The sequence below is a fragment of the Rana temporaria genome, chromosome 2, assembly GCF_905171775.1.
Source record: "Rana temporaria chromosome 2, aRanTem1.1, whole genome shotgun sequence".
Lineage (NCBI taxonomy): Eukaryota > Metazoa > Chordata > Amphibia > Anura > Ranidae > Rana > Rana temporaria.
The window spans coordinates 522969919-522996001 of NC_053490.1; the positions used below are offsets into that span (position 1 = coordinate 522969919).

Consider the following 26083-nt stretch of genomic DNA (forward strand, 5'->3'; position numbering starts at 1 on the left):
TCCAAAACCATCGCTAGAAGGTTTCATTAAATTAGAGGTATACATATGCAATAAGCAGCCCTGTAATGTAAAACATTGGCGCCATAAATGATAGACGGAGAAAACAATTACGAATAAGAATAACAAGGTGGGGTGAATTTGAAACAATTGGTAATTCTAAGGTTACATCATACAATTCCAACATCTGATTCTAGGTCACGCCAGATCAACAACTATACATTGGTCTGCAGCAAAAAGACAAGAGTGTCAGGAAGGAGTATAGCGTAGTGAGTAGGCCATAGGGTGAGGGTTCCCCATTGTTCATGTCATGTATTCAGTGAAATATGTTGTGATATGCGGATCGTTGGTTCAGTGGTAGCATTTTTACAGTAAGTGAGAATAATGCCAGTCTGAACTTGGTTTTAGGGCTTGCCAGCCTGCTTTTTATAAAACGAAAGTAAAACCTATAAAACATGCCCAAGCAAGGGTTTCGGCTTCACACAGCAAAACAGGTTCTCGAAAATACCAAACCATTTGTCTCTGTCTTCATCAGCACTGCTCATCACTGGTCCCTCAGACCTTCTCACCAGCTCTCCTGACTCTCTCCGCCTTTAATTACAGACATGGGCGTTCGCAGAACGCCCATGTCTGTAATTAAATGAAGGGGAGGGGCTTAGCCATGACTCGCAACTATTTATAATGTCATGAAGGGGAGGGGCTTAGCCATGACTCGCAAGTATTTATTTTTAACGGGGAGACATTATTCCAGGCGTGTGCTATGTACAGAGTGAAGATTCCAGGCGTGTGCTATGTACAGGGTGCAGAATCCAGGCGTGTGCTATGTACAGGGTGCAGAATCCCAGGTGTGTGCTATGTACAGGGTGCAGAATCCAGGCGTGTGCTATGTATATGGTGCAGAATCTCAGGCGTGTGCTATGTACAGGGTGCAGAATCTCAGGCGTGTGCTATGTACAGGGTGCAGAATCCCAGGCGTGTGCTATGTACAGGGTGCAGAATCCCAGGCGTGTGCTATGTACAGGGTGCAGAATCCCAGGCGTGTGCTATGTACAGGGTGCAGATTCCCAGGCGTGTGCTATGTACAGGGTGCAGAATCTAAGCGTGTGCTATGCCAGTATGCATACCCAATCCCCCGCAGAGCTCTCCTTCCTCCCACAGAAGTGAATCGTCTATAACTCGGTGGCAGGCCAGGCTCCTGTTGATGCACGCTGCAGGCTTGAGGGGCTGTGGATAACCCGCCCTCCTCTGTGGTATATGCAGAGCTGGGAGAGCAGGAGAGGTTTTGTGTGTGCTGACTCCTGATGCTAGAGACCACTGATGTCTTAACATCGGGCAATGAAAAGCTCTGCCAGCTGCCACCAACAGTGCAATCTTCCTTCCTGCACCCGCCTGGGCACAACCCTTGCGCACGCCTATGGCGGACACCTTGCTGATCCCTAATTCCAGGCGGTGTGCTTGCCCCCCCCCCCTGCCCCTACCTGCAGTTGCCCATGGGTACAGCTCCCTGCTGTACAGGTCCACTTCTGGCCGCTCTATAGGGGACCCCCCTGGGCTGTCACTCTCTTCTAAGACTTGCAGATTTCCCCTGGACTCATTTAGTTGCCCCGGCCCTCTCAGTCTCCCAGACTTTCTCTTAGTCTCCCAGACTTGTGTAGCCACCCCAAGTCTCTCAGCCTGATAGACATGGAGTGCATCTTGAGTAGGACACCTCTACCTACAGACAGGACCTGTCTTCAAACGGGAGCACATCTCCCTGCTAGCTAGCTTTGTTTGCTTATAACAATTGTACACATCGGCACACTCGCTCTCACAACCTGCCGGTCTCCAGTAAGACCTGGGCAGAGGATTCATGGTTTCATCCCACCCAAGACACTTTGAAGCCGTTTAAGCTCTAGACCCTGATCCAGGATTACAAAACCCCAGAGAGCGCTGTAAACATAGTCCTCAGTCCGATCGGCGGCTCTCCCTGTCAGAGGGGGGGGTCTGTGCTGATAATCGGAACATTGATTATAAGCACAGCCCCCTCGGATGTGACAAAAAGGTACCCATTAGCTGCCAGTCAGTGCCTCCTCAGAATAACCTGTCGGTGCCCAATAAAGTGCCAAGTAGTGCCCACCACAGTGCCGATTAGTGCCCATCACATTGCCAATCAGTGCCCTACATTATCAAAACCTCATCAGTACCTCATCATGAGTGCTGCCCATCAGTGCCACCTGTCAGTGCCCATCACAGCCGTTTGTCAGGGCCCATCGGTGTAGGGCCGCCATCGGGGGGGGGTACAGGCATAAGGGGCCCGGCCGCACCCCCCCCCATTTTTTTTCATCTGACCCCCCACCTTTAGCAACTCGCAAGAGGAGAGAGAAGACTTGACTTGACTTTGTTTTGTTCGTCAGCACCAAGAGAGAAGAGATGACACATTTGTTACCACAACACCCCCTCCCCGCTTATCCCGTGGCAGGAGAGAGAAGAGCCTCCCCCCCCCACCCCCGGTTCTCTGCTCCAGGGGGGCCCTGCCTAAAGCTATGTAAGGGGCCCCAACATTTGTGATGGCTGCCCTGCATCAGTGCCACCTATCAGTGCCCATCAATTCTACATATCAGTACCTCCTTATCAGTGCTCATCAGTGAAGGAGAAAACAAAATTTTATAACTGAAACTAAGTCAAACTTTTTAAAAAAAAACATTTTTTAGGTATTTTTTATTTTGTTTAGCAAAAAATAAAAACTCCAGAGGTGATCAAATACCACCAAAAGAAAGCTCTATTTGTGGGAAGAAAATGATAAAAAATGTTGTTTGGGTGCAGTGTTGCATGACCGCGCAAATGTCATTCAAACGGTAAAAGCTGAATATTGTCCTCCGCAGGAAGGGGCCAAAGTGCCCGGTATTGAAGTGGTTAAGCAGGAACTGTAACTGATTGAAAAATAAAACTGCCAGCATGATTTTAAATATACAAGGTGTCCGAGAAACGGCAGTGCCAGTAGATCTGTAGCACAAGCCCGGTGTCAGAATTATCTACGTTCTCATTGAAGTGCTCACTGGACCGTGGCCGCTGCAGATGAGGCCAGATATAAAACTGGCCGATGTCCAGGGCAGCCGCATAGGCTTGGCCGGAGCCAGCGAAATCCCAGCAAACAACAGCCTGGCGCAGCCAGGAAGACGGGTCTGGCAGGGGAGCCGCCATCAGCTGCAACCCTTCAGGTACACAATCACACAGGTGACACTACTAGCTCGGCGTAGTGCCAGACAATTAGAATTCAGAGATCCATCACCAAAACAGACCTTGTGTACAGATGTGATGCTACAAAAATATATAATAATAATAACACTGCAATGGTGTCAAAATTAAAACATTTACATAGAACTGGCGAAGGATGCCGCACTCCCACCAGTCGGGATAGTAAGATAACAGTGAAATGGCTTTAGCCTTGGCCCCTCTCTGGTCATTTGTATAGAATTTGTTAATGATAACAAGGAAAGCACCCCGGCTAAACCCATAAAGAAGTACAGCCAAAGCCTGCTTGGCTATACTTCTCCCGTTTTCAGCAGACAGCGTGCTGAAGTCCGCTGTCTGCTGACGTCACAGAGCTGGTCCAAGCTCCGGCAAGATCCTGACAATGGGATAGGGATCTGCCCACATGCCTGGACCGGCACCTGGCTGAGCCAGCTGCTACCACCCCTTCCACAGCCCAGTGCTGCAGTGAGTGTGGGGGCGCAGAGCAGACAGAGGAGACTGACCGCCACCAGCTCTCTGCTGGAAGCTGTGAGAACTGAGCGATCTGTAGTGTGAGATCATTCGACTGTGTTAGAGGCACTGGAGGACAGATGCAGCATCCACCTAGGTAACTATGATTATTAAATAAAAGGAAAACCCATACTTCTCTTTTAAGGGCTCTTGAGTTCCTCCACACCAAGCTCATCAAGCCATGTCTTTATGGATGTGATCAGTATTATTGAGGTTAGGGCTCTCTTAAGGGATCTCGAGTTCCTCCACACCAAGCTCATCAAGCCATGTCTTTATGGATGTGATCAGTAGTATTGAGGTTAGGTCTCTCTTAAGCCTCGTACACACGATCGGTCCATCCGATGAGAAGGGTCTGAAGGACCATTGTCATCGGTCAACCGATGAAGCTGACTGATGGTCCGTCGTGCCCACACACCATTGGTTAAATAACCGATAGTGTCAGAATGCGGTGACGTAAAACACAACGACGTGCTGAAAAAAATGAAGTTCAATGCTTCCAAGCATGCGTCAACTTGATTCTGAGCATGCCTGGTTTTTAACCGATGGTCGTGCCTACTAAATTAAATTTAAAGCAAGTTGGCTTTTTTTTAACCGATGGGTAAATAACCTATGGGGCCCACACACGATCGGTTTTGACCGATGAAAACGGTCCATCAGACCGTTGTCCTCTGGTTAACCTATCCTGTGTACGAGGCCTTAAGGGATCTCGAGTTCCTCCACACCAAACTCATCAAGCCATGTCTTTATGGATGGTGATCAGTAGGGTTGAGGTTAGGGCTCTCTTAAGGGATCTCGAGGTCCTCCACACCAAACTCATCAAGCCATGTCTTTATGGATGGTGATCAGTAGGGTTGAGGTTAGGGCTCTCTTAACAGATCTCAAGGTCCTCCACACCAAACTCATCAAGCCATGTCTTTATGGATGGTGATCAGTAGGGTTGAGGTTAGGGCTCTCTTAAGGGATCTCGAGTTCCTCCACACCAAACTCATCAAGCCATGTCTTTATGGATGTGATCAGTAGTATTGAGGTTAGGGCTCTCTTAAGGGATCTCAAGGTCCTCCACACCAAACTCATCAAGCCATGTCTTTATGGATGGTGATTGGTAGGGTTGAGGTTAGGGCTCTCTTAAGGGATCTCGAGTTCCTCCACACCAAACTCATCAAGCCATGTCTTTATGGATGGTGATCAGTAGGGTTGAGGTTAGGGCTCTCTTAAAGGCTCTTGAGTTCCTCCACACCAAGCTCAACAAGTCATGTCTTTTATGGAGCTGGATTTGTACACAGGGACACAGTCATACTGGATCAGAAAAAGGTCCTCCCCAAAAGGTTGGAAGCATGCAATTGTCTACAATGTCTTTGTATGTGGTGTCATTAGTAGCCTTCAATGGGAGGCTGGAGTTCTAACTGTTCTCTGCTCCATTCAGAACTAAATGCATTGGGACTTTAACCAATCCTGGTTCTTTCTGTTATTTTTGAAACCTTCACTGATATGCGATTGGTTAGTATAGACAGCAGAAAGGTCTTCATCAAAGCTGAGCTCTGGGCTGAAAAAAAAAAATTAATTGCAGTGGGAGCCTCTGCACGGGTTTATGTGTTGATTATGTCCTGGGGATTCAGGAATAAAAAGTTATCATTACCCTATTCCTGGCTCTGGCAGGTGCCCTCTATCCATGCAACCGGTCTGAGGCTCTTTCAGCCATGGTACCACACTTGCTTCCTCCAGGGCATTAATAGCTCTGCATTGTACGATGACACTGGGGGGGGGGGGGGGTCCCCCATACTCCAGAGCGCCAGGGAGAAGAGGACAGTGCTGGAGTTGGTCGGAACGGGAGTATGGTAAGTAATACGGCCTCGTCTTATACCCCTAGAAATAACAAGCATTTAGCCCTTGCAATGCATTGGGGACCCCACTGCGAGGGTATTTAGTTTTATTTGTGCATTCCCAGAGTTCAGCTTTAGAGGCAGTCAGTATTTGTGGCTGCGAGCTCCAGACTGAACGCGGTTTGTTATCGAGCGCCTTTATCATTAGTAACAAAAGTAAATTTGTTCTTGATAAGTATGAATGAGATTATTTACTCTCCCTATCAGACTGCAGAAGCTTATTATATATTTTAAAGTATACAGAGCAGCGGGTGCTAATATGTATTTCAGTAAGTCACAGAATTCCTGTCTGCTTGCAACCACAGATTATTTGAGAGGTTATTATTTTACAATACCGCCATCATAGTCCACCGTATCCTCCGTCACTCTTTCCTGAAAGTAAAATAATGGTGATTTAGAAAATTGATGATGTGGATTAGACATGTGCACTGCCGAAAAATTTGTTTTTGTTTTCATATTTTTTTTTTCGTTTTTTCGTTTTTCAAGTCATTCGTTATGAAATTCACTAATTATAAGATCCAAAAATTATAAAATCCGTAGATTAGAAAATCCGCTAATTAGAAAATTTGTAAATTAGAAAATCTGTAAAAAAAAAAAAATTGTAAATTAGAAAATGTTTAAAATTTTTAATTCGTAAATTAGAAAATCCGTAAATTTGAAAATTCGCTAATTATTAGAAAATTCGTAAATTTGAAAATTCGTAAATCCGTAATTTAGAAAGTCTGTAAAGTCCGTAAATTCGAAAATCCGTAAATTTGAAAATTCGCTAATTATTAGAAAATTCGTAAATTAGTAAATCTGTAAAAAAAAAATTGTAAATTAAAAAATGTATACATTTTTTAATTCGTAAATTTGAAAATTCGTAAATTAGAAAATCTGTAAAAAAAAAAATTGTAAATTAGAAAATGTTTAAAATTTTTCATTCGTAAATTAGAAAATCCGTAAATTTGAAAATTCGCTAATTATTAGAAAATTCGTAAATTAGAAAATTCGTAAATTTGAAAATCTGTAATTTAGAAAGTCTGTAAAGTCCGTAAATTAGAAAATCCGTAAATTTGAAAATTCCCTAATTATTAGAAAATTCGTAAATTAGTAAATATGTAAAAAAAAAAAATTGTAAATTAAAAAATGTATACATTTTTTAATTCGTAAATTTGAAAATTCGTAAATTAGTAAATCTGTAAAAAAAAAAAAAATTGTAAATTAGAAAATGTTTAAATTTGAAAATTCGTAAATTTGAAAATTCGTAAATAAGAAAATCCGTAATTTAGAAAGTCCGTAAATTAGAAAATCCGTAAATTTGAAAATTCGCTAATTATTAGAAAATTTGTAAATTAGAAAATCTGTAAAAAAAAAAAAAAAAAAATTGTAAATTAGAAAATGTTTAAATTTGAAAATTCGTAAATTTGAAAATTCGTAAATAAGAAAATCCGTAATTTAGAAAGTCCGTAAATTAGAAAATCCGTAAATTTGAAAATTCGCTAATTATTAGAAAATTTGTAAATTAGAAAATCTGTAAAAAAAAAAAAAAAAAAATTGTAAATTAGAAAATGTTTACATTTTTTAATTCATAAATTTGAAAATTCGTAAATTAGAAAATCCGTAATTTAAAAAAGTCTGTAAACTTCTAAATCCCTAAATTCGAAAATTCGCTAATTAGAAAATCTGTCAATAGAAAAATTTGTAAAATGTTTTATTTTTTAAATTTGCAAATTTGAACATTCGTAAATTCTAAATTTTGAAAATTAGAAAACCCAAAAATAAGAAAGAAAATCCCAAAATTTTAAATAACTAACTGTTAAATCAAAGGTATTGGAATGTCCTTTCAAATTTGTCTGTTAGTGAACGTAACGAATACGAATTTATCCGATGTTACAATTGTCAGTTAAAGTGACGCAGTGCCAGATCGCAAAAAATGGCCTAGTCATGAAAGGGTGGGGGGAAATCAAGTGGTTAAAGTAGAACTATAGACAAAACTTTTCTTTCTCATTTTGGATAAGGGCCGGTTATAGCCCCTGTTAGGTTTATTGTCACCATCTGGTGTCCCATTGGGGAGATTTCCCTTCACTTCCTGTCCCATAGCCAAACAGGAAGTGAGAAAAAATCCCTGAAAATTAAGGGAATTGGGGACCCCCAGATCACCAAAACTAGGGTCCCCATTGGAGGATTTCCTCTCTATTACTTTTCTGGGAACAACCCAAAACGTGGGATTTTCTTTTATTCTCACTTTCAATGATACTGGTAAACAGGACGGGGACACAGACAGAAATGACTAGAATGCAATTTCTTTTGTGATGGTTGAGAATGAATTAATTCACAGTACATGCAGATAGAGAGGTCAGTGATGGCATGTTTTAAATATCTTTAAAACGGCTAGTTAAAAAATGTGCACATACTTTAGACAGGTGCACTTTAATCCTAGATCTGCGCATTATTTTACGTGTTTTTGTATCTCGGATATTTATGCAAAGAGAAATAAACCCGAGCACCGCGGAGAGGTTGACAGCGTGTCTCGTCCTGTCTGTCGCATTGTGTATTTCTGTCTTGCGGAATAAACGTGCAGAGACGTTTTCTTCACAAATAACCTTCTGCAATGTCAGAACCTTAAATAAACATTGCAGAAACGGCGGCACTGAGGGAGACAAGAGCCTGGCCGGCGTACAGATCTCCCTACAGCAACACTCAAAGGGAAGCCGGCTGCTCAGACTTTCACTGTTCAGGTGTGAAAATCATAACATTGGCCGAACGTTGTTGCTGCTTTCAGCCTTCTCATGAATTACTTAAAGCAAAGTTCCAGTTGTTGTTTTTTTATTTTTTTTTAAACACTGATGTGATGGTTGCACCTACACATATAAGGGCAGATTCACAGAGATCGGCGTATCTCTGTGCGGGCGTAACGTATCTCATTTACGTTACGCCGCCGCAAGTTTTTCAGGCAAGTGCTTTATTCACAAAGCACTTGCCTGTAAACTTGAGGCTGCGTAGCGTAAATCACCCGGCGCAATTCAAATTCGGCGGGTAGGGGGCATGTTTCATTTAAATGAAGCGCGTCCCCGCGCTGAACGAACTGCGTATGCGCCGTCCCTAAAATATCCCAGTGTGCATTGCTCCAAATGACGTTGCAAGGACGTCATTGGTTTCGACATGAACGTAAATGACGTCCAGCCCCATTCACGAACGACTTACGCAAACAACGTACATTTTTAAATTTTCGACGCGGGAACGACGGCCATACTTAACATTGGCTGCGCCTCATAGACCCAGGGGCAACTTTACGCAGGGAAAAAAGTAAAAGTCGTAACTACGTTACTACGTCGGCCGCGTGTACGTTCACGAATTCGCGTATCTACCTAATTTGCATACTCAACGGGGAAATCGACGGAAGCGCCACCTAGCGGGCTAAAAAAAAATTGCAGTTAAGATCCGACGGCGTAAGAGACTTACGCCTGTCGGATCTAATGAATATCTATGCGTAACTGATTCTAAGAATCAGTCGCATAGATACAACGGCGCTAGGCAGAGATACGACGGCGTATCTGGAGATGCGCCGTCGTATCTCTTTTGAGAATCTGGGCCATATAAATCAGTATGAGTTATATATGTATGTGTTTGTAGTCTCTTTTAGGAAAAAAACCTTACTTTGATTTTCCCTGTGAGCCCACTCCCATCTTGAGTGCGGGCATCTTAAGCCCACTCATCGCTTCTTCTGGGATACGGCACTCGCGCATGCGCATACCGTAGAGAGCGTGGCGCACAAATACCGTAATGCTGCAGGCGGAGGATGCCTATTGGCTCCTGGGTTAATATCACAAGAGCGAATGTGCAGCTGCATGGGGGGAAATTAGGTACCTCGCCACGCCACAGAATAGCGAAAGCTGAGCATTGCCCAGCGAGTTAAGATACATACATTGCTGCTAAAAAGTAGTCGCCAATGCAGGAGCGAAACATTTAAAATGTGGGTGGAACTCTGCTTTTAAAGGGAATATAACGAGTTTTGGTCCAAATTGTCAGTGTATTTAACCCCTTAACGTCGACCGTACGCAAATATGCGGCCTTTGGATTGAAGGGGTTGTACCGGGGTGCATGCAGCTGCACACATCAACCCGGTACCGTTTTTTTTTTTAGAGCCGACGTTTGGCTTTCTTATTGTAACAATCAGTGCGGCTAAGCAGCCACTTGATCGTTACCTTAAGCAGCGGGAAGGGACCTCTCCTGCCTCCTTCCGCGACTCGCCTGATCGACCAGCCTGCACATCCGCCGGCTTGCCGGATACCCGAACGAAGCTGGAATCGGCTGTGATCGTGTCTCGGATCTAGTAACCCGGAAGCGATGTCATTACATAGAGGGCCATAGACTTCAATGTTAACCCTCAAAAGTTGCATGGAAGTCATGCCTGAATGTTCTACAATGCAACAGTTGTCCATTATTACTGGTCAAAGCCAAAGTCCTATCCAAGTTTCACCCATCCAAAGTTGCATCAAAGTTGCACTCCAAAGTGCAAACCATGCCATGTTCAAAGTCACTTAAATCCCATTTCTTCCCCATTTTGATGCTCGGTTTGAACTTCAAGTCCTCTTCATCACTTCTAGCAGTGGTGGATGGTGCTCCAATTTTTTTTGGGGGGGGCGCAAACAAACAAAAAAAATAAAACAATTGAAGCCTCACTGTGTCCATCAAATACAGCCACTGAGCCCGTCAAATGCAGCCACTGTGCCATGGCATCAATTGTTGCCACTGTGCCATCAATTGTCGCCACTGTGCCATGCCTTCAAATACAGCCACTGTGCCATCATTTATCGCCACTGTGCCCATCAATTGTCACCACTGTGCCATGCCATCAAACGCAGTCACTGTGCCATCAATTGTCGCCACTGTGCCCATTAATTGTCACCACTGTGCCATGCTTTAAATGCAGCCACTGTGCCATCAATTGTCACCACTGTGCCATCAATTGTCACCACTGTGCCATCAATTGTCGCCACTGTGCCATGTCATCAAACGCAGCCACTGTGCCCATCACTTGTCACCACTGTGCCATCAAACGCAGCCACTGTGCTATGCCATCAATTTTTGCCACTGTGCCCACATCAATTTTTGCCACTGTGCCCACATCAATTGTCGCCACTGTGCCCACATCAATTGTCGCCACTGTGCCCTGTAAAATGCTGCCCCCCCCCGCCCGGCACTTACCTTTCTGGGGTCAGCCATCCTCCTTCCACGGTCCCTCGATGTCTTCTCCCGCCCTCGATGACGCTTCAGCCAATCAGGTTGCCGGTAACCAGAACCGGTGAACCTGATTGGCTGAGACGCCTGTCAGTCTTATCCAAGGAACGCACCCCCCGTGCGTCCCCTGGATAACTATTTGGAAGCCGATTACAGCCTGAGGGCTGTAATCGGAAAGCCTATCAGAGCCGCTGGCTCTGATAAGCACTTCCAAAGCCAACCAGCTGGCATTATTCAGATGGGCAGCGCTCACCAGGGGGCCGGCCATCTGAATAGTGGGCGGCAGCAACAATACATAGATTCATGCAATGCATGAATCTGTGTATTGTATTCAGTGGCGGTGCGGAAGCGAGAGGGGGCGGCGCTCCTGCGCCCTCTATGGACGCACCGCCACTGACGTCTAGATGTCTAAATGCATGGAGTCGCTGCCATGTGATTGGCTGATTAGCAATTTGTATTTCCAAGCAATTGAACAGGTGTACCTAATAAAGTGGCTGGTGAGTGTATGTAAGCTGCAATATACAGTATAACATTTTGGCTTTTGAGTTTAATATGACTTTTTTCCCCTTATTTTTGCTCTTTGTTTGTCATACAGAAATTTGAGAAAATGTCAATTGTTTTTGGCTTGTGTGTAGAATTTATAGAAGCGGATACATATTTAAATTGTGAAGAAAATTGCACATGCTATACCCTGGCAGTCCCCACATGACCCTTTCACATCCGCCTCCTACAATGTGTAGTAAATCATGATAACTATTCATACTTGATAAGACAAAATGATATATAATTCAGCTGCTGAGAGTGAATTCTGACGTCTTTTCTTCTGTTTTGTGTTTTTAGGATGTCGGGCCCTGCAAGTGACTGTACAGGACACCCAGAGATACTCCATGTTATTTTCCACTGTGATCCTCAAGTGTGACTACAGCACTTCTGCTGCCATCCAGGACGTGTCCGTCTCCTGGGTCTTCAAGTCCTTCTGCAAAGATCCCATCTTCGACTTCTATTCTGCCTGTATGTACTCAAGACTTCTATATATATATTTAATCACAATATAGCTTGACACCCTTATAGTGGCTTTCTCATAGAGCTGTGATGTGGTCACAGGCATGATTGTTACTGCTTCACAGTCACACTACAGGATATTTGTTCATTATTGTTGCATGTATTATTATGAAATGTACTCCTGTAAATCCACTGAAAACTCCCTGTAATGCCCCTTTAACATTTCCCCGAACCACCTCTCCCTCTTCTGTAGACTGTACCCCCTCTCCCACAATACCTCTTCATCAATTCCCCCAAACCACTTCTTCTACAATAACTCTCCAACATTTCCCCACACCACCTCTCTCACAATACCTCTCCAACATTTCCCCACACCAACTCTCCCACAATACCTCTCCAACATTTCCCTGCACCACCTCTCCTTCTCCCACAACACCACTCCAACATTTCCCCACACCAACTCTCCCACAATACCTCTCCAACATTTCCCCACACCACCTCTCCCACAATACCTCTCCAACATTTCCCCACACCGCCTCTCCCTCTCCCACAATACCTCTCCAACATTTTCCCACACCACCTCTCCCATAATACCTCTCCAACATTTCCCCACACCACCTCTCCCTCTCCCACAATGCCTCTCCAATATTTCCCCACACACCTCTCCCTCTCCTGCAATAACTCCTGGAAGCTGGTTGGCTTTGGAAGTGCCACTGGCTCTGATAGGCTTTCCGATTACAGCCCTCAGGCTGTAATTGGCTTCCAAATAGTTATCCAGGGGACGCACGGAGGGTGCGTTACTTGGATAAGACTGACAGGCGTCTCAGCCAATCAGGTTCACCGGTTCTGGTTACCGGCAACCTGATTGACTGAGAGCTCCTGCCCCAGGTACACTCCTGTGGAGTGGAATAAAAATTGCAACCCAGGACAGAAAAAAAAAAACAAGGAAAAAGAAAGGTAACGGGTAAAAGCAAATCAAGTGTCGGGTGCCTGATCAGACACACGGCCAGGTTGGTGCAGGGACTCAAACCAGGACAAAGCATTGGCAGGGGTTTGGAAAAAGTGCACCTGGCCTTGATGCACCACTCTCAGCGTCGCAGGAAACAGCATGGAGTATTGGATGGTCTTCTCCCTCAGCTTTTGCTTGACATGCTGGTACTTGGCTCTCGAGGCACGGACAGCAGGGGAGTAATCAGGGAAGAGAGACACAGAGGCATTGTTGATCTTCAGGCTCCCCTTAATGCGGGCAGCACGTAGGATAGAGTCCCGGTCTCTGTAATTAAGGAGGCGCATTATCATGGTGCGAGGGGGGCTACCCGAAGGAAGCGGTCGGCCAGGCACCCTATGGGCCCGCTCCAAAACAAAACAGGGGGATAGGCAGTCCCTTCCAAATTCCTGAGCAAACCAGCTCTCCAGGAAAGCAACCGGGTCGAAACCCTCGACCCTTTCAGGAAAACCCACCAAGCGCAGGTTGTTCCGGCGTGAATGGTTTTCTAAATCGTCCATCTTGTCCTCTAACGATCGAATTTTAGTGCCCTGGGCCTTAAGGGTAGGAAGGGCTGGGCCCACAGTGTCCTCCAGATCACTGATGCGGCGCTCCGTTACTGTGACACGGTCCCGCACTTTATGCATATCCTGGCGCATTATTGTAATGTCCAGCTTAAGCTCCTCCACTTTCCCCATAATACCTGAGTGGTTTACCTTAATGATTTTAAGGACCTCCAGCAGCGTGGTCTCCGGTTCCGGGCCGTCCTCCAGGCCATCCTCGCTAGGAGACGCAGGGGCAGGCAGCGCTGGCATGTTGGAGGTCCCAGGAGAGGGTGGGAAAGATGGCTCAGGGTCCTCAGCAAAGAGCTCCGGCGTGGATGCAAGAGAGGAGAGTGGCGCGGTGGTGCAGCGGCCATCTTGGTCGGAGCGCGTGGTGATGTTGATCCTGACCGCGGGCTGCTTCTTGCGCTTTCCCATCCACCAGATTCCTCAGAAAAGTATCCCAGGGGCTTCCCCAAGGGAACTGTAAGGTTTGTAGCCGGTTTAGAGGGGCAGGAGAGCAGGATGGCACAGGATTGTTCAGAGGGATCTCGGAGCTGCTAGGAAAGACGTCTGCTCACATGCTGCTCCAGGCCACACCCCCATAACAGCTTATTTAAACTGGGTCATGACTTCTTGCCTTTTGTAGATTTTAATTTCAGATCTTTATAAATAAAAAGCAAAGTGGAATAGTAGTGGAGAAGCATGCAACTCCACCCAGCTACTTTAAATTGTAGACCTCATGGGTTTGTTTGCACTGACATTTTAAATTAACAAATGTGTCTCAAGTCAGTCATCTAAAAGATGGATGTCTGAATGAATCGCTGAGTAAGTAGAATATTTTTAGACACAAAAAAAAGCTACAAAGTTCATAAACAGATCACTGATCTTGTAATGACTTCCTATGATCCCCTTGCTTTGTTTTGCAGCGTACCAGGCAGGTGTCTCCCTTGGGCAAGACCCAACCATTGACTGCAACGACAACCAGAGGGAAGTGCGCATCGTTATCCAGAAGCGCGGCCAGAATGAGGCCGTGCTGGGCATGGACTACCGCCAGCGCAAGATCACCATACAGAATAGTAAGTGTTGAAAGTGAATCCATTACTATGCCGTTCTCTGCACTCTTACATCGCTCTATTTTCCTGCTGAGACCCCTGGTGCTTCTGGGTGTTTGGAAGTATGTGCCCACCCCTCCTTTTTCCCATGATGGCTTTCACCAGCCCCCAGTCTCATAACGTAAAAATAAACTTCCTGACTGACCTGAAACCTCCTTCCTTTATGTCTCTTGCGCTCCTCCCAGACACTGCAGCTCACATTGGGAGGTTTCAGCAGCAGAAGCAGTGCTGCCAATCCGGAAAGGGTGTGGTTGGGTGCTGATATGACAAGCAACTGGCTTATGAATTTACAGTGACTATACTGATAGCCACACTCCCTGCAATATCTTCTCATTTCATTGTAGTGAAGCAAGCCCCGCCTAAAAGAGAGTGGCAACTCTGCTCTGAATTCGGGAGCAGTGAAGCATTGTGGCCACCCCATGACAAGAAAGCTCCATTAGGTGGACTTTTTTCAGGGGGACTCAAAGAAAACTGAAGGTGCCAATGCATGTGTAATGAAGTGCTGCCACACATGTTTTGTTTGAGAGGGGCCTAGTTCTGCTTTGATTTTTAAGTTATGTTTTTGCTCACCCAATCGTACTTACACCCAAATCCACAGCTTCACTCAAGACTCGCTCCTTCTGTATAAAAATAATGGCCACTATAGTCCGTCTCCACTCCACTCCAAACTGACTGCATATAATGTCTCCTCCTGGGAACCAACCATCCTTGATGCATTTCACAACTTCTGGCTTGTGATGTCTCCACCTGGGAACCAACATTCCTCTGCATTTTTCACCTCTCCTTCCTTGTGATGTCTTCACTTGGGGACCAACCTTTGTGACGCATTTCACCACTTCTGGCTTGTGATGTCTCCACCTGGGAGCCAACTTTCCTTAATTTGTTTCACCACATCTGGCTTTTGATATCGTGAGTGAGTAACTTGTATAGCGCTACAAATGCGAACTAAATCGCCTCAAGGCGCTTATTTCCATCCAGTGTCGTCCTTATCGTTCAGAAGAGTTTGGGTCTTAAGTTTTTTCCTGAAGGCCCGATGGTTTTCTTCCATGCGGGTGTTTGTCGGAAGAGCGTTCCATAGCTGTGGTTCTTGGACTGCAAATCTTCGTTCTCCCTTCGATTTGTAGTTGGACTTCGGGATGTGGAGGAGGTTTTGATTAGTTAATCGGAGAATGCAATTGGGGGTGTAGTGTTTTATTTTTTCGCATAAGTATTGAAGAGCCTTTCCTTGTGTGCATTTGTGGGTGAGGCAGAGGGTCTTGAATGTGACCCGATCCTTTACGGTTAGCCAATGGAGGGCCCTCAGGCACGGGGTGATTGATTCCCATGGTTTTTTCCTCGTTACCAATTTGGCTGTGTTCTGGACGACTTGTAGGAGCGAAATCTGTTATATTGGTAGTCCTAAGTAGAGGGAGTTTGCGTAGTCGAGTCGAGAATTGATCATTGTTCCGACTACTACCGCTGTATCCTCTTCCGGGATGAAGGGGATGAGTCTACAGAGTAGGCGGAGAAGATAGTGGGATCCGCTGACTACTGATCCTATTTGTGCATCCATCGACATCTCTGAGTCAAAGGTGACTCCGAGGCTTTTGACTTTTGTGCTTGGGGTGGTGATCTGTCCAAGGATGTTGGGTGGTGTCCATGAGGTCCTAGCTTTAGTCTTTCAGTTTGCGTGGAGGAGAAGTTGTTTTGCTTTGGATCCATTAAGTTTGAGGGAGCTTTCAGTCATCCAATCATCGATCAGTGAGAGGCATTTTTCTAATCCGTGATATTGTTTTTTTTGTTTTTTTTTGTGATGCGAAAGTAAAGTGTCCTCAGCGTAGGAGTGGTAGCACAGGTCCTGTTTGCTGATGATTTTGAGTAGTGGGCGGAGGTAGATGTTGAAGAGCACAGGTGAGAGCGTGATCCTTGAGGGAATCGGCAAGAAATGGTGCGTGTTTCTGAGGCGGGGGCTCCTAGTTTCACTATCTGGGAAAGATTTTCTAGGAAGAATGCGAACCAGGGTAGATCTGAGTCTGTGACTCGGCTACCTCTTTAAGACGAATGATTAGAGTTTTGTGATCTACTGTGTCGAATGCTGCACTTAGATCCAGCAGCACCAGGAGACAGGGTGTCCCGTCTTCTGCTGCTTTGAGGGCGTCATCCCATATTTTGAGAAGTGCTGTTTCTGTGCCATGGCCTGGGCCTGATTGTAGTGGGTCCAAGAGTTTGTGGGTGTCCAAATGGAGTTGTAGCGGTTGTACTACTGCTTTCTCAATAATCTGGGAGATGGTCTTAAGGCTAGTTTCCGGTCTTTGGTAGTTTGGGTCTTTGGGGTCGAGGTTGGATTTCTTTGGGAAGGGTTTAATTATGCCTTGCTTTAGGGAGGTCGGAACAATACCTTCTTTGAACTATTTGATTTACAAGATGCGTTATGGTGGGTGCCAAGATATCGGTACATTCTTTCTGCACCTGGAAACCAACCTTCCTTGATTTGTTTCACCAATTATGACTTGTGATGTCTCCACCTGGGCGCCAACCCTTCTTAATGCATTTCACTAATTCTGGTTTGTGATATCTCCACCTGGAAACCAACCTTCCTTGGTGTATTTTACCACTTCTGGCTTGTGATGTCTCCACCTGACAACCAGCCCTCCTTGACGTGTTTTACCACTTCTGGCTTATGATGTCTCCACCTGGGAACCAACCTTCCTTGATGCTTTTCACAACTTCTGGCTTGTGATCTGTCCACCTGGGAACCACCTTCCTTGGTACATTTCACCACGTCTGGCTTGTGATATCTCTACCTGAGAACCACCTTCCTTGATTTGTTTCACCACTCCTGGCTTGTGATGTCTCCACCTAGGAACCGACATTCCTCTACGTGTTTCACCTCTCCTTCCTTGCAATGTCTTCACTTGGGAACCAACTTCTGGCTTGTGATGTCTCCACCTGGGAGCCAACCTTCCTTAATTTGTTTCACCACTTCTGGCTTTTGATATCTGCACCTGGAAACCAACCTTCCTTGATTTGTTTCACCTCTCATGGCTTGTGATGTCTCCTTCAACCCTCCTTGACTTGTTTCACCACTTCTGGCTTGTGATGTCTCCACTTGGGAACCAGCCTTCCTTGACGCATTTCATCACTTCTGGCTTGTGATGTCTCCACCTGAGAACCAACCTTTCTTGGTGCGTTTCACCACTTCTGGCTTGTAATGTCTCCACTTGGGAACCAACCTTCCTTGATGCATTTTATCACTCCTGGCTTGTAAGCAAGCTAGATGTGGTAAAATGTGTCAAGGAAGGTTGGTTCCTTAGTGGAGACATTGTTGTATGCAGTCACTTTTTTGACTACTAATAAATATGCCAAGAGTGGGGTGATCTGATAATTTTTTTCCATAGTTATGCCCAATCAGTTTTCCAATGTCCAGGGGAGGACCAGGAAGGGCTTGCTGGTGCAGCAGCTGTGCTGACACCTCCCCGACACCCCCTAAGGTTGCCTCATAGACAGTCATTGAAAGACTAGTATATTCCTAATGTTCCACACCCCACCACCACCTTTTCTCCACCACTATTTCTGAATGACACCCCAATGCACTTTGTTGATCGACCTGCACAGCAGCACAGGATGCGACAACGGACCGAAGTCACTGCGGTGTGCTTCCAGAAATGATGCATGCACTACTTTTTGGTGCTGTTGACAGCCCATTCAGTTTGATGCATGACATAATGCACGCCAACCTAACGCAGTACTGTAAATGCGCCCTTAGTTGCAGCAAGCCCCAATGAAAGCAACGGGAGGCTGACAGTGCCCGCAGTTCACAGGTTATCGGTCATACAATAATTGCCTGCAGACACAAGGCCCGGGATACAGACAGGCCCCCTTTGCAAGTATGAATGGGGCTTTAAGCAGAACAGCTAATCAAATTCCCTGATGTGGGAATGGGGTGCATGCCATGCACAGATCTGTGTGTGTGTGTGTGTGTGTGTATGTATATGTATATATATATATATATATATATATATATATATATATATATATATATATAATCAAAAATATGAGACAGCAAACAAGTAAAAGTCGCATAAACAAAGTACAATACTATCGCTAATAATAAAAATAATAACTTGAGCATGTCCTCCTAGCAAGGTGGGCTGTAGTGTAGAGTGCGGGTTTTCCCGGAAGCAGTGGGGGATGTACAGCGCCTGTGCTGTACGAGGCATCCTCCTTATCCTCGGTGGGAATTGATGAAACATGCTCGTAGGCCGCTGTCACATCGCGACACACGCCGCACTTTCACATCTTAGCAGCCAGATGCAATTTAAGTGGATTTCGTTGCTCGATGCATCTCAGGCTGGTTAACTGGGAGCCCAATGTGTGAGCGCCTCGCCGATCGGATAAAAGAGGATTTGTCACGCCGGGGAGCCCCTGACACTTTCCACTTAGTTGTCTCTCCAGCTGCTTTTCAAATGCAGGCTGTTCAGTCTTATCTGCGGCCACAGGGACAGATCCTGAGCATGTTGAGCCCAATAGATGGCACGTTGTTCAGAAAAATTGAAGAAACACAATTGCGTTCACACTGCATTTATGTGTACCTCTGCAATCAACTGCTACAGCTGGGGAATTTTGAGAAGCGGGGAATGGCGTTGGTTATGAGATCCCTCTTTTGAAATTAATTTATTGTCTTTTCACAACAGTTGTGCTTTTACTGCTCCTTTCCACAATACAAGTCAATGAGTAGCCCAACTTATTAAAAACAATGAACTCCCTATGTGGCTGATGTATATCAGGAGCTGTGAAGCAGGGAGGGTGATCAAGGCTGAGTTGAATACAGGGCTCCCTCTAGTGGTTAATCTACAAATCTCTATATTTAACACAGTTTTTCAAATACAGGCTGTTCAGTCTTATCTGCGGCCACAGTCACGGATCCTGAGTATGTTGAGCCCATACATAGAAGGCACATTCATGGGCGTCTGCTCCATAGGGCAAGGGGGGACAATTGACCCCCCTGGAAAATCGAGAAGGTGTTGAAGAGTTTTGCGGCCACGGGCTGTCTGAGTGGTCCCGGTTGGATGTCACACAGGCACAGCGAGTGAAGCTGCCTCCCCTCCAGTGTTTATGTACACAGGGGGAGGGAACCTGCTGTGCCTGTGCCGCGCTGATCTGAGGTACTGAATGGGATGGGGGAGGGGGGTTTGTGCTGCATGGGGTGTCCATCTGTGCTGAAGGGGGGGTCTGTACTAAAGGGGTGTTTGTGCTGAAGGGGGTCTGTGCTTAAAATGGTCCCATCTGTTCTGAAGGGGGGTCTGTGCGGAATAAGGGGGTCTGTGCTGAAGGGGGGTTCCATCTGTGCTGAATGGAGGGGGTCTGTGCAGAATGGGGGGTCTGTGCTGAAGGGGGGTCCATTTGTGCTGAATGGAGGGGTCTGTGCTGAAGGTGGGGTCCATCTGTGCTGAAGGGGGGTCTGTACATTCTCTAGGCTATATTTATATGGGCATGGAGTGAAGCTGAATTATCTCAAGAGCTATTTCACACTGCCAGCTGGCAGCGTTATCAGTGAAGAAAGGGTTAAATGCGACTGTGTATCGCCGCTGCTGAAGCGCCCCTCCCTGGAAAAATTTCAGCGGACGTCTATGGGCACATTGTTCAGAATAAATGAAGTACAAATGTGATCATACTGCATTTATGTGTAACTCTGCAATCAACTGCTACCCTGCAGCAGCTGGAGAATATTGAGAAGCAGGGAGTGGCGTTGGACATGGGATCCCTCTTTTAAATTCATTTATAGGCTTTTCACAACCGTTGTGCTTTACTGCTCCTTCTCACAATATAAGTCTATGGGGGAGATTTACTAAAACTGGAGCATGCAGAATCTGGTGCAGCGGTGCATGGTAGACAATCGGCTTCTAACAGCTTGTTCAATTTTACTTTTGCAATAAAACCTGGAAGCTAATTGGTTTCTCCAGATTTTTCACTTTTTCCAGTTTTAGTATATAACCCCCTAGGAATAGGCCAACCCATTAAAAACAATGCACTCCCTGTGCAGCCAATAATGTACCTCAGCAGCTGTGAAGCAGGGAGGTTGATTAAGGCTTAGTAGGATGCAGAGCTCCCTCTAGTGGTTAATCTACGAATCTCTCTATTCAATACCACTTTTCAAATGCAGGCTGTTCAGTCTTATCATTCATACTACATGTATGTGTGCCTCTGCAATCAACTGCTACCCTGCAGCTGCTGGAGAATATTGAGAAGCAGGGAATAGTAATGGCCATACTATTCCTCTTTGAAATAAATGTGTCTTTTCACAACAGTTGTGCTTTACTGCTCCTTCTCACAATACAAGTCTATGAGTAGCAGGGCCGCCATCAGGGGGGTGCAGGCAGTACACCTGTAAGATGCCCGGAGGTCCCCAAGGGCCCAGATGGCAACCCCCTTTTTTATTTATATATATATATATATATATATATATATATATATATATATATTTATTTTTTATTAAAGGGCCCAGATGTCCCCAGGGCCCCGGATGGCAACCCCCCCTTTTTTTATAATTTTATTTATTTTTTATTAAAGGGCCCAGAGGCCCCAGATGGCTACCCCCCCTTTTTTTTTTAAATAATTTTTGATATATATATATATATTTTTTTTTGTAAGGGGCCCAGAGGTCACCAGGGCAACCCCCCCCCCCCCCCCAATTTGTGGCACCGCTTCTCAATTCGCACCCCCCCACTTCTTAATTTGAGGCGGCAGGACCAGCCCCCCCCCCGGTTCTCTGCTCCAGGAGGCCCATGCCTGAAGCTGTGTAGGGGTCCCCATAATTCCTGATGGTGGCCCTGATGAGTAGCCCAACCCATTAAAAGCAATGCACTCCCTGTGTGGCTGATATTGTACCTCAGCAGCTATGAAGCAGGGAGCTTGATGGAGGCTGAGTTGAATACAGGGCTCCCTCTAGTGGTTAATCTGCAAATCTCTATATGGATCCTGAGTATGTTGAGCCCATGGAAGGCACAGAGAATTTACGCCGGCGTATCCATAGATACGCCGCGTAAATTCAAATCTGCACCGGCGTATCTACTTTCTGTATTCAGAAAGCTAGATACGCCGACTTTAGCCTAATATACGACTGGCATAAGTCTCTTACGCCGTCGTATCTTAGGGTTCATTCTGACGCTGGCCGCTAGGGGCGCTTCAGCATATTTACGTCGTTTGCGTAAGTCGTTCGCGAATAGGGCTGGACGTAATTTACGTTCACGTCGAAACCAATACGTCGTTGCGCCGTACTTGAAAGCAATGCACACTGGGATATGTACACGTCAGGTCATCAGACATTTACATAAAACACGCCCCCCCATTCCACATTTGAATTACGCGCGCTTACGCCGGCCCCATTTACGCTACGCCGCCGCGACTTACGGAGCAAGTGCTTTGTGAATACAGCACTTGCTCCTGTAAGTTACGGCGGCGTAGCGTAAATACAATACGCTGTGCCGCCGTAAGCTAAAGCGCAGCTAAAATCACAATAAGTGTTTATCGATTGGTTTGCGCAAAATTTATAGCGTTTACAAAATTATTATTTTTTTACTACTAATGTCGGCGATCAGCGATTTTTTTTTTTTTCATGACTACGACATTATGGCGGACACTTCGGACAATTTTGACACGTTTTTGGGACCATTGTCATTTTCACAGCAAAAAATGCATTAAAAATGCATTGTTTACTGTGAAAATGACAATTGCAGTTTGGGAGTTAACCACAAGGGGGCGCTGAAGGGGTTATGTGTGACCTCATGTGTGTTTCTAACTGTAGGGGGTGTGGCTGTAGGTGTGACGTCATTGATTGTGTTTCCCTATAAAAGGGATCACACGATCAATGACGGCGCCACAGTGAAGAACGGGGAAGGTTTGTATACACACAGCTCTCCTCGTTCTTCAGCTCCGGGGACCGATCGCGGGACTCCAGCGGCGATCGGGGCCGCGGCCACGGAGAAACGGATCGGGTCCCGCGACCCACGGCTGGGCACTTAAAGAGGACGTACCTGTACGTGCGTGTGCCCAGCCATGCCATTCTACCGACTTGTATGTGCAGGAGGCGGTCCTTAAGTGGTTAAGCTTTTGCAATAAAGTCTGGAAGCTGATTGGTTTCTATACAGAGTTGCACCAGATTTCTGTATGTTACCTATATATATATTTATTAAAGGATGCATTTATGCCCCTCAGAATAAAATGCACCAGCTGCTCTCATTCTTTCATTTATTGATTTTCTGGAAGTTTTTATACAGTTTTTTTTTTTTTTTTTTTTGTGATCCCACTACTGTACCTACTATGTTACCAATATACATTTATTGCAGGGCGCATTCGTGACACTTTGAATAAAATGCTAGGCTTTCTAATAAGAAAGCCCAACACCAGCTGCTCTCATATTGGTGACTCTTTAGGATGGCACTAGTAAGGGAGGAAGGGGCATTCGTCCATGATAAGCACAATTGATGCAGAAAAAAGGCCCGGATTCACAGAGAACGGGCGCACATTACGCCGCTGTAGCACATCTCAATGTACGCTACGCCGACGCAGAGCAGAGAGGCAAGCATGGAATTCACAAAGCCAAGGCTGCCAAAACTGCGCTGGGTTTCGAAGGCGTAAGTCGGCGTAGGTGGAAGTGGGCGTGAGCCATGCAAATGAGGCGTGACCCCATGCAAATGATGGTTTGAGAACCAGACAAGTACGTTGAACGAACTGCGCATGCGTCGTGTCGTGGACGCATGCTCACAACCACGTCGGAACAACTACCTAAGATACGCCGGATCACTGCCTACGCCATGAACGTAATCTACGCCCATCCAGACACACGTCCAACGTAAAGTACGTAAAAACCGCCGGCTTCTGTTCCCTGATGTAGACCTTTACATGTCTGCTGCTTAACTTTACGCCGGACGTACAACTTATGCGCACCTCTCGTAGCCTGCGTCGTGAATCGCCGTATTTCCCTCATTTGCATATTTGAATGGATAATCAATGGCAGCGCCACCATGCGGCCAGCGTAAATGTGCGCCCACCCTACGCCGGCGTAGGCAAGTTACGTCGGTCGGATGAAGCCTATTTTTAGGCGTATCTTAGTTTGTGGGTACGGCGCACAGATACGACGGCGCATATTTGCACTTACGCGGCGTATCTTGAGATACATCGGCGCAAGTGCTTTGTGAATCCGGGCCAGAGTGTTCACAAAGCACAGAGCGCCATCTGCTGGCTGCAAGTTGTACACATTCTTATGCAGTACTTCCTAATTACCTGGCCGCCTCCATATTTCTTTCAGAACAGGTTTCCTTCATGCATAATGGGTACTGCATTTTTATAACAAGCATCAGACAGCCCTGACGGTAACCCAATAATTTACGATCAGAATGGCGGAACTCCTCTCCCTGGGGGTGCAGCATTTCTCCAAAACCAAAAGGGAAAAAAAATAATTGTGAGCTTTCCCGGGATCAGAAGGCTGAAAATAACATCTCTTGACCTTTCCAGCATTACAGAGCGCTGCTCTCCGACTCCTGGTGACCTTTCTTTTCTTCCTCTCTTCTCATGTTTATTACAGAGACTTCAATCTCTGCTCAGCTGCTGCAGCACCTCTTGGGAAGCAGCCAGTAATGTCATTGTCATTAGAGGATGTGTGACATCTGTCACAGGAGAGCCAAGCAAAAACATTTCCGTATGTTCTAAGGGCAGAGCACTTTAGGTCACCAGCCGCCAGAGGAATAGGTACACTGCCAGTTGCTGATCCCTCTTTATGAAAATGCTAGTTGCCTGGCTGTCATGCTGATGTGTTGGCTTCAGTCCTCTGAGTCACTACTGCAGAATAAGGATGAGCTCCGGCGTGTTCGCATAGAACACGTGCAGAGCCCGCCAGGAAGTCGGCACCCGCGCTGCTCTAATCACAGCCAAGCAGACATTTCCCGATCTCTGCAGCCGAGCATCGGACAATGTCTGCCTGGCTGTGATTAGCGCAGCGCGGGTGCCGACTTCCTGGCGGGCTCTGCACGTGTTCTATGCGAACACGCCGGAGCTCATCCTTACTGCAGAACCAGCAGAGAAATTAGTGATTCTGACACTCGTGTGTTGTTCTGGGGGGGGGGGGGGACCTCAGACACAGCCAGGCATCAGGAATTTTCAGACGTGAGCCAACAGCGGCAGTTCCTGACCTCTCAAAAACCCTTCAACTGCTGCTGGGTGCCGCCATCTTGGATGAGATGTCGGCAGCCCCATGAGATTTAGAGCTGCCACTCAAGCGACGCTCTATAGTATTCACTTTTCTCCAGGCTGCTAAAAAAACTGTGGGGAGTTGAAGAGATAGGCAGAGTAGCTGGGCCAGCACAGGCAGTAATGATACATTCCCAGAAGGGGAGAGTGCTATATGGCAAGGGGCTTTACTAGAGAATTGACTCTTCTCGAAAAAGTCAAATTTGCTAAAAAGTTCAATGGCACATGGCAAGTGAATACGTTTTTTATACAAAGATGTACTCCAAATAGCACATATATTCCCAGCCAGCAGATGGCAGCCTCTCCACGGCTAGGCTGAGTACCGTATTTATCGGGGTATTGCGCGCTCCGGCGTATAGCGCGCACCCCTAATGTGGACCCGCAATTCCTGTAAAAAAAAATTTTTTAGTACTTACAGTTTTGGTGTCTTGCGCGGCGTCCATCGGCGGCCTCGTCGGGTCCGGCGTCCGTCTGCGGCTTCGGTGGTGTCCTCCCGGCTTCTCCCGCGCTGTCTCCCCGTCGAATCGCCGCTTCCCGCGCTCAGTTTGAATGCCTGCGCCGACATATACCGAGTGCAGTACACTCGTCTACATTCGGCCAGGCTCGGCTTCGCTCGTGCTCACGCTCTGTGACGTTTATGCGTGAGCACGAGCGAAGCCGAGCCTGGCCGAATGTAGACGAGTGTACTGCACTCGGTATATGTCGGCACAGGCATTCAAACTGATCGCGGGAAGCCGGTATTGGCGTATATCGCGCACCCACGATTTTCCCCTTATTTTAAGGGGAAAAAAGTGCGCGTTATGCGCCGATAAATACGGTATGTCCTGCAAGCAGCCCGTTGTCCTGAATCAGTAGTCTACTAGACACTGTACAGACTCTCAGGGCAGAAGCCAGGCATCTGAAGGGCATATTGAAATCACAGGGGGCATGACAACGCGTTTCAGGGTGGTACTACCCCTTTGTCAAGCCCAGGGCTTGACAAGAGGCTGTTTAGGACAAGAGGCTGCTTGCAGGACACGCTTGGCCTGGCTGTGGAGAGGCTGCCATCTGTTGGCTTGGAATATATATGCTGTTTGGAGTACATCTTTCAGTCTGTCTTTCTTTGTGCTTGCATATGGTCCCACAAAGGAAGAGAGAGAGACAGAAGAATCACCGCCAAGTCCCACAAAGAAAGAGAAAGACAGAAGCACCACCAACTAAGTGTAGTACATTTATCAAAAGTAAAAAAAAAAGGAAAATATAGCCTCGAAAAGATGTATTCCAAACAGCACATATATTCCAAGCCAGCAGATGGCAGCTTCTTCACAGTCAGGCTAAGTGTGTCCTGCAAGCAGCCTCTGAATCTGCAACCAATTTGACACTGTACAGACTCTC

The 26083-nt window shown here is 46.3% G+C and overlaps 1 protein-coding gene across 1 annotated transcript in view; it reads left to right on the forward strand.

The window, feature by feature from the left end:
- Window positions 1-26083, forward strand: part of ILDR1 (immunoglobulin like domain containing receptor 1) — a 106436-nt gene that overhangs the window by 43918 nt on the left and 36435 nt on the right. Inside the window, exons 2-3 of the mRNA XM_040339089.1 lie at window positions 11682-11852; window positions 14300-14449. Coding sequence (XP_040195023.1) covers window positions 11682-11852; window positions 14300-14449 — 321 coding nt within the window. The remainder of the gene's footprint in view (window positions 1-11681; window positions 11853-14299; window positions 14450-26083) is intronic.